Below are 10,000 nucleotides of genomic sequence, written 5' to 3'. Positions count from 1 at the left end.
GAAACCACTAAGTACACAGGAAACTAGCCAGGCCCCTTGATGGCCAAGACTGGTCAAATCCTCTACGGATACATTACAGACAGAACCACACACAGGAAACATAATCATTGGTATAAATAACAGACATGAGATGAAATCCCAGATGATGCATCAGAATTGGTACTCTATCAACTAATAGAGTATAAGTATAAGTATAAGTATAAGTATAAGTATAAGTATATATACTCTTTTGATCCCGTGAGGGAAATTTGGTCTCTGCATTTATCCCAATCCGTGAATTAGTGAAACACACTCAGCACACAGTGAACACACAGTGAGGTGAAGCACACACTAATCCCGGCGCAGTGAGTTGCCTGCTACAACAGCGGCGCTTGGGAAGAAGACATACAGTGTAAAAACACTGTCAAACACAACACACAATGGACATAAACCCTCATAGATAACAGGGAGGACTTAGAGATGTGCACTAAAATCACAGCTGTCACAATATAGCCATGCAGGTTAGGGTTGTATGTGCAGACAATTTTATTTAAAACCACATCATATTCAGACTTGGCTAAACATGGACTGACATGGCTATCTGTCAATAGTTCTCCAAAAGGCATAGCCTAGCTAGAGAAATTCTATTCCCATTCTATCTACACCATTCTAAATTCTAACCCATTCTATTATAACTGGATTGTTAAGCCTACAGATGGAAAGAAGATTTTAGAGTGTGGTATATCTTGTGAAGTGCTGCCCTTATGTGCCTTTATTGAATTATTCTTTCATTTCTCTATTTAGAGTCGTATGTGAAGATCAACCTTTACCAGGGCAAGAAGCGTGCGTGCAAGAAGAAGACCCATGTGAAGAAATGCTCTCCAAACCCTGTCTTCAACGAGCTGTTTGTGTTCGACGTGCCCTGTGAGGCGAACCTGCATGACACCAGTGTGGAGCTCCTCCTGCTGGACTCCGATAGGTCGGCGCGCCTCCCTGTCGTCGGCCGCCTCCTCCTTGGCACCGCCTCCCCGGGCACTCAAGGCGAGCACTGGCGTGAGATCTGCGATCACCCGCGGCGACAGATCGCCAAGTGGCACGTGCTGACCGAGGACCAGCCATTTCCGTAAAAAAAAAAAAAAAAAAAAAAAACGCGGGGAAGGCGACCGAGACACGCACGCCTGACAACTGCCCGTGAACTGTCATCGCCATGACGTCGTGAGATGGAGGAAGTGGGTGGGAGCTAGCCACAAATGATGTCATCTGTCAATCAATCAAAGTCTAAGTCAATCATCTACTGGTGTTATTGGGTTCGGGGGCTTATTAAGGGGGGGGTGGGACGGGACAAAAAATGCTTAATCCAGCCAATCAGTGATTCCAAAGACTCAGAGGCACCCAATGACACGCCTTTCCATTCTTCTACATCTTGAGATCAACCAATCGCCACCTTGTGCAGTGCCGAAATGTCATTGCTGTTGCTATAGCTGTTCTTTTCTTCTACAATTACTATGACTATAACTCAGTGGTATGAAAAAAAATATGACTTGTCAAATCCTGTTAATATAATGCTGTAAATTACCTGAATGATCAGTTTATTTTTTAAAGATGCTATCTTTTATTTATTGAATGTTGAATTGATAAGATTGTCTTGGTTCTTGATTTTGTACTTGAGTTTTATTTTCTTTTGTTTGCCCGGGTATGTTTTGTAACTTTGAAGTTGTATGTCATTATGTAACTCATATCGCAGCCGTGGTAACGCAGCCTAAATTAGGCGCAAAGCGCAGTGGAGACAAACTGTTTATGAGGGACAGGACGCTGGTGAAACTGGTCTCTCTCTGTGTGTGTGTGTGTGTGTGTGTGTGTGTGTGTTTGTGTGTGTGTGTGTGTGTTTGTGTGTGTGAACGTAAGAGAGGCCAGTTGAGAGAGAGAGGCAGATAGATCCCATTCTGCCTTCTTTACAGTGAGCACAATGACAGAATGCAATGTATTGTACATGTACCTTACTATAAAACATGAAGCCCTGAAAAAGAAAGAAACAAAATGGACTCATCATTATTTTCACACATGCATGCACATGCACACGCACACACCCACACACACACACACACACACAGTAAGTAAGTAACTGACACTATTGCAGATAAGACGATCTAGAGCAGAAATCAATCGGGATATCTCTCATTTCTAATTTTGTGTGCGTGTGCGTGTCTGAGTGTGTGAGTGTGTGAGTGTGAGTATGTGTGTGAGTGTGTGTGTGTGAGTATGTGTGTGTTAGTGTGTGTGTGAGTGTGTGTATGTGTTTGTGTGTGAGTGCCTGCATGTGAGTGTGTGTAGTGGATCATAATAAAGAATGATGATAAAAAATGATCAACATTTTCTGTAAGATTGCCCATTGCAGGGGTATTGCAAGAGGATCCAACTTAAAGTCTTTGATAAGTCTGGGGAGGGAGATGATCACAACTGATTGACGCCTGTGTGTGTGTGTGTGTGTGTGTGTGTGTGTGTGTGTGCATGCATGTGTGTGTGTGGTGAACACAAATAACACAACAACAGCAAAACACAATACATTCATATAGCCCTTTTCCAGGCACCCAAAGCGCTTTGCAGTCAAGGGTGAACCTCACTAACCACCACCAAGTTGTAGCACCCACCTGATGGTGATGCACGACAGCCATTATGCACCAGAACACTCACCAGATGACCTCAGATGCTGTGTTACCCCACAAGCCAACTCTCTTTCTCTTTATTTACCCTTTCAAGGAGATTGGTGGTTTGAGGGACACCAGTAGCTCTCCTGCTAGTTTTCTCTTGTACTGAGAGAGTTGGGTGTGTTGTGTTGCCCTGGTGCAGCGATGTGGAGCTGAAAAAAGCATCCACCCCCTCTCCCCTCTCCCCTCTCCCCTCTCCAGCAGAGCAAGTTTTCTTGTCGCCGTTGCCTCCCGACTCCCCACTCTGGGATGATGTAATGGCTGAATTTAATATCCATAAAGTGCTCCTCAGCAGTAGTGGGGCTGCCAAGATCACCCCTCCGCCTACGCACACTCTGTCTGCCTCTCCCTCTCTCTTTCTGTTTTTCTCTCTCTAATGCATACTCTCTCTCTCTCTCCCTCTTTCAAAAGCATACTATCTCTCTCTCTAAAGCATACTATCTCTCTTTCTCTCTCTCTAAAGCATACAATCTCTCCCTTTCTCTCTCTATAATGCATACTCTCTCTCTCTCTCTCCCTCTTTCAAAAGCATACTATCTCTCTTTCTCTCTCTCTAAAGCATACTATCTCTCCCTTTCTCTCTCTATAAAGCATACTATCTCTCTTTCTCTCTATCTGTTTCTCTCTGTAATGCATACTCTCTCTCTCTCTCTCTCTCCCTCTTTCAAAAGCATACTATCTCTCTTTCTCTCTCTCTAAAGCATACTATCTCTCCCTTTCTCTCTCTATAAAGCATACTATCTCTCTTTCTCTCTATCTGTTTCTCTCTGTAATGCATACTCTCTCTCTCTCCCTCTTTGTAATGCGTACTATCTCTCTCTTTCTCTCTCTCTAAAGCATACTATCGCTTTCTCTCTCTCTAAAGCATACTATCTCTCTCTCTCTATCTGTTTCTCTCTCTAATGCATATTCTCTCTCTCCCTCTTTCTAAAGCATACTATCTCTCTCTTTCTCTCTCTCTAAAGCATACTATCTCTCTCTCTCTAATGCATACTATCTCTCTCTTTCTCTCTATCTGTTTCTCTCTCTAATGCATACTCTCTCTTCCTCCCTCTCTCTCTCTCAATATCTCACTGGTTGTTTTGCATACTTTGCTCTCTGCATTTCTCTCACTTGCTTGTTGCATCTCATCTGTCTTTCTCTCTCCTCTCTTCCTGTCTAGCTCTCTTGTTCCATCTCTCTCTCTCTCCCTCTGACTCACTGTCTCTCCTTTTTTATTCCTCTCCTTGTACACGTTTCATCCCTCCTTTTCTCTACCTGGCTGCCAACACTCCTCCACAATCTCTCTCTATCCCCCCTTCCATCCCTTCTTCTCTCTCTCCCTGGTCTCTGGTCTCTCTATCTGTCTGCCTCTGCTTCACTTTCTGGTCAGATGCCAAATGGACGTTTAGTCTTTCCGCTTATTACGTAATTGCGGACTGTTGTCCCCAGAATTCCCTTGGACGTCAGCCAGGCAGTGAAGGTATGTGTGACAGAATGTTCTATTACCCCGGCCTAAGTGCACACGATTGGATGAGAGAGGCTTCTATTATGGGATGGCATGATGTCATCTCCGGAGAGGGTCACATCCTTGGTGAACCATAGGGTCAGCCTTTGACAGTGACCCTAACGCAACTGAATCCAAACAATTCATGAAGACGTAAACTCAAATGAAGTTATTCATGCAAATGCATTAGCCTATACCAACACACACACACACACACACACACACACACACACACACACACACACACACACACACACACATACATATAAAGGCAAACGTTCACACATATGTACACATAGACAAACACACACAAACACATACATATTATGCTATGAAGAGTAGATAAAAACACACACACACACACACACACACACACACACACACACACACACACACACACACACACACATTAAATATTGATGCGCTTTTGCTCTGCTGGGGCTTGTTAGCTTGCTGTTGCTGACTGCACCATATGCCATGTGCTGACAGAAAATGAACTCACTTGGGTTTGGAGTTTTGCTCAATTATAACTCAAACACATGTCCCTATCTTGTACAAACGTGTGTGTGTGTGTGTGTGTGTGTGTGTGTGTGTGTGTGCGTATTCACCTACACACATGAGAGCCCATGTAGCTGTTTGTACATTATTCATGTGTATAAACCCCAGTATCTAAATATAGAAGCAAAGAATAGATCATTAGACTGTATTCTATGAAAAAGAAAAATCACTTCTTGTTTAACCAATAGTTTGGTCATGCCTGATATTTCTATATGTGGTTGTTTGACCTAACGCACTTCTCCAGGCCTGTAGCCCCAGGTGACCTTGACAGGTTGTCCACCACAGCCTGCCCTTTCCTATGGTCACTCTGGTAAAATGCCACCCATGTGTGAGAGGGGGATTAAGTGGGACAGGGACATGGACTACAAGAGGCCACTGTAGAGGGCAGAAGAGAGAAAGAGGCTTGATGGGCATTCAAAAGACAAGCCTCCAAAGAGGGGCATTAACCATGCTGTGAACCTACAGACCAAGACGCTTGAGAGGGAGAGAGGGGAATGGAGGGGGGGGGGGGGTTGGAGAGAGAGAGAGAAAGAGAGAGGGAGAGAGAGAGAGAGAGAGAGAGAGAGAGAGAGAGAGAGACATGTAAGTGTGATGTATGAGGTCTTATTTTCCTTCTGAGATCATCACACACACACACACACACACACACACACACACACACACACACACACAATCCCAACAGTGACTCATCCTGACATATACCAGCAGCACAGGCAGCACTGTACAAGTGTTGTCATGACAACAGATTGCAACCATTGAGCGCTGAATAACTTCCCTGCAAACACCGAACCTGAACTATACATTTACTAAGCATGCTATTTACTCAGAGATAAGAAACAGAGAGAGATAATGCAGCTCCCTTGGCTTTTAGTGCTAATCATTGCAAGATAATCATGAGCTAATCATTCTTGGATTGGAAATCCTGATACGGCATAGCAGTTACATAGCCATTATTGTTTCATTGATTGGTTATACATAGTTAAGTATAAGTATATATACTCTTTTGATCCCGAGACGGAAATTTGGTCTCTGCATTTATCCCAATCCGTGAATTAGTGAAACACACTCTGCACACAGAGAACACACAGTAATCCCGGTGCAGTGAGCTGCCTGCAACAACAGCGGCGCTCGGGGAGCAGTGAGGGGTTAGGTCGGTGCCTTGCTCAAGGGCACTTCATCCATGCCTACTGGTCGAGGTTCGAACCGGCAACCCTCCGGTTACAAGTCCGAAGCGCTAACCAGTAGGCCACAGCTGCCCACTGCAATGCAGTTCCACTGCAATGTAGCTGTTAAAAGACAATAACATAGATGAGTTGCAGGGCTTCGATCCTAAGTTTGAAAACACTGGCCCTCATTTACTGTATCAGTTGAACATACAAACTAGTGCAAATCTGAGCACAGAAATAATGTGTCGGCAGGGCTCACGTGATTAATGAAACTTTTGTATCACTCTAATCCCAGTTCAGGGTGCTAATAAATTTGAAAACTCTAATTTCAATATCACAGCCCTGTTCTTTTTTTCACAACATAACACATCCAAAGAAAGTTCTGACCTCGAGATACCCACTTGAACATGAGAACCAGTTGAATCAATTATTTTTGGCAGCCAGAAAAGTGCCATAAATGAAGTCAGGAAAATATGGGGCATAAAGTGGAACAGACCAAATGCATTGATTTATTTCAAAACACACTCACATCTCCCACAACTCAAAACCATGCAGCACTGTAATGCATTTTGTCTGTGAAAAACAAATGGACACAGATTGGAGGACAGAATATCCTTTTTCTAGGCGCAAGAGAAAAATAAATTGATGATTTGTGCCGTCTAATTAATTGACTGTTGAGATTTTCAGGGTAAATCTCATTTATATAAACAAAAGTACAGTATCTGTCCAAGGGATAGTATAGACGTCCTTAGTCATCATCAGTTGTGTCACCACAGATAGATAGATAGATAGATAGATAGATAGATAGATAGATATACTTTATTGCAACACAACAATGTTGGTGGTAATTGTTTACAGGTCAAGCCAAAAAGGGAGAAAAAGAAAGAAAAAATAAACAATAAAATAATGTTAAATAAATAAATAGTCTGGTGCATAATATGCTGGTGGTTTGGATCATGAGAGGAGTCTTGATGTGGTAGCTTGGTCGCCTAGAGCCAGGAAGTGTGACCGCCACATCCGGGATGATCCTACCCAGCAGGCTACATTACGGAAAGTAATCAATCAAGTTATCAGATGTGCAATCTTTGGCTCAATAGGCTACTCTCGTGAATATAAGGATACGACTATCCTGACAGAATTACTATGCTGCACTGCAGAACCATGCTGCCTTGAAAGATGACTTGAGACTTGATGTGAGATTTGATCATAACCTTCACATTGCTAAATTCCAAGGTTTGCGTAGGAATAACCATGCCCATTGTACACCTGCTTTATGTTGAATGTTTGAATGAGGAATGAGGACCGCTGTGTCTGGAGACTTTGTGGAGGATTTGAGGATGATGCCTCAATCTAGGTAAATATGTTTCAATTGTTCATGATGGTAGGATTATTATGGCATGTAGAGCAAAAGTAGAACACACAAATACTCTCTCTTTCTCTCTCTCTCTCTCTCTCTCTCTCTTTCTCACTCACTCACTCACACACACACACACACACACACACACACACACACACACACAGGCCCGTCGCTAGAAGGCAAGCAAACCAAGCAATTGCTTGGGGCCCCGAGCTGGCCAGGGGCCCCAAGACAACGACTGGTTAAAAATAAAATGCAACGACAAACTGTGAGCGCCCCTTTGATAGTCAATGCAGTAAAGTGCAATGACACTGTTACTGGCAATACCGGGATCCCCCTCAAGGGGGCCCCTCTCAGTAGTCGCTGGCAGCAGCCAGCCAACCAGGTTTGTGGTCTCTGCTGCTGCCGCGAAAATATAAAACCTCGGCAGTCATAATGAAGCGGAGTTATGCGTCCGGAAGCCAGAAGAGAAAGGAAGAGGATGACAAGAAAAAACAAGATAGTGGTAAGTGATAAATTACACTGGATAAAATAGCTCTACTTGTCTTGTACAAATGGTGTAATGTCGCAGCAGGAAGGCTAGCCTACCAAAAAATGTTTATGTTAACTACCTGCCTGACGGCCCATGCTGCTTGTAACAAACTAGAACAGTTAGCGCAACTTTTTTTTCCAAACGGACGGAATATGGTTACATACTGTAATATGTTTATTAACGGGATAAGGAAGACGCAGATCTGTTCCAGAATCACTGTTTATCGTATTTAATGACATAACATTGCTATAGCTTTGTAATAGGTTTTGATGAAAGTGGCATAGCTTCTCTGCTATACTAACTATTCGACCGTGATAATCTATTTACCAAATGGGGGTTAGGAAAACCACACGATAAATTCCGTGCATCAAAGCAGACTGGAACATTCATGCACGCCAGCTGTTTACTGTCTTTAAAGCATCAGGTGCGTCTGTCTAATTCTCAAACAGCAGAATGCTTAAATGCTATGTTAAGCTACAAGTAGGCCTAGGTCAATGTATAACATTAGCTTGGGATGTTTTTACAGTAAGCATTGGTAGTTGTGAAAGCAGCTGCATCCCTTCTAAATATCAAAATAGGGAAATGCTAACATATCTTTTCTTTCTCCCTCAAGGTGCTTTGCTTAAATTTCTCAGCCCTCAGGCTCTTCCTAAGGATACCTCCACTGATGAAGATGGCCTGAAAGGTTAATTTATGTTGGATTTTTAAATTGCTATACAACCTGCACTCTTTATAGTTTGAACAATGCATCCTTTTTCTGCATAAGATGGCAGTGTTTTATTTTCTGACTTTGTGAGAACTGATGTCCATTTTGCTTGGGGCCCCCAAATTCCTTGAAACGGCCCTGCACACACACACACACACAAACACACACACATTTCTTGTGATGGCATGAGATGCAGGTCACGACCTGAACTTAAAGTAGAATGATCTTACCAATGTAGTTAAAACTCTTCGACCTGTATCCATGGCAACAGACACAGATTCAGGGCTATTGTCCATCTAGAGGACACACACTAATGGAATTGACTCTCTCTAACACACACATGTACTGTACAACCCCAAAACAGAAAATGTTGGGACATTGTGTAAAATGCAGATAAAAACAGAATGTGATAATATACAAGTCTTGTAAACCCATATATAGTAGCAAGAAGGACATAGACAACATATCAATGTGGAAAATTAAAATTTGGACAATTTCATGAAAAATATCAGTAACACTTTACTTGACGGGTGAGTTCATAACACATTCATAGCAGCTGTCATAACCTGCACATAAAGCATTCATGACTGTTTCATGAGACATGACTCAACATTCATACCAAACCTTTCATGAATGTGGAAGGTTTCCACATTGATATGTTGTCTATGTCCTTCTTGCTACTATATATGGGTTTAGGAGACTTCTCAAGTTCAATGTTAATTTTCTTGTGAACCTCACAGCAACCTGCCGCTAATATCACTGGAAATCTTAGATTCCGCTCGTTCATGTGATGTAATATCTGTATGATGAGAACTCCGTGAGAAATTTAGGCTAGTTGAACCTGGACTTGAGATTTTACTGGGGCACAGCAGTTCAGCACTGGGGCACAAACCCGAGTAAAACAGGTCTAGTAACGTCTGGTCACCCTAGACCAGGGGTGGGCAACTAATTTCTCCAAGGGGCCACATGACAAACTGGGACTGTTGAGGAGGGCCGGACCCAAAATACCGAACTCAAGTCTGAACTAAATTCTGTCCAGTTCTATTCTGTTCTTGTATAACATTAAGTAAATATAATATGGTTTTGTTTACTACTCGTAAGAACAGATGAAAATGTGAGGGAGACAAAGGAAAAACAGCAATAGGCTATTTAATCTATGTCCAGTATTTAATTCTCATTCTCGAAAATGATTTTTTGACATTGACATTTTTTTTTTTCAGTTTTCAAAGACTGATATAAAAAAAGTACTACAATATCTATATAATTAGGCTAGGCCATGAAAATGTGAAGGAGTCAGTACAACCATAGGCCTGTGCCACCATTTCATCAACACTCAGCAAAATTTCATCATTAAATCATTACCATCATTAAATTAACCCTATGCAGAATTAGACTATGAAAATGTGGAGCAGACAATAGTAGGCTGTCATTAGTTAATCAACAACATGCATGCACAAAGAAAACTATTTTAAAAATGTAGGCTATGTTTTTGCTTTAACTTAGTGATTGTC

General features: G+C 42.3%; 1 protein-coding gene across 1 annotated transcript in view; it reads left to right on the top strand.

Annotated features, from left to right (window-relative positions):
* syt4 (synaptotagmin IV) overlaps positions 1-1,993 on the top strand; it is a 7,230-nt gene extending 5,237 nt beyond the window's left edge. The window contains exon 4 of the mRNA XM_042069752.1: positions 784-1,993. Coding sequence (XP_041925686.1) covers positions 784-1,106 — 323 coding nt within the window. The 3' untranslated portion in view covers positions 1,107-1,993. The remainder of the gene's footprint in view (positions 1-783) is intronic.
* The last annotated feature ends 8,007 nt before the right edge of the window (positions 1,994-10,000 follow it).

This window comes from Alosa sapidissima, chromosome 18 (genome assembly GCF_018492685.1).
Source record: "Alosa sapidissima isolate fAloSap1 chromosome 18, fAloSap1.pri, whole genome shotgun sequence".
In the NCBI taxonomy this organism is placed as follows: domain Eukaryota; kingdom Metazoa; phylum Chordata; class Actinopteri; order Clupeiformes; family Clupeidae; genus Alosa; species Alosa sapidissima.
This window is presented reverse-complemented; position numbering and strand designations above follow the sequence as displayed.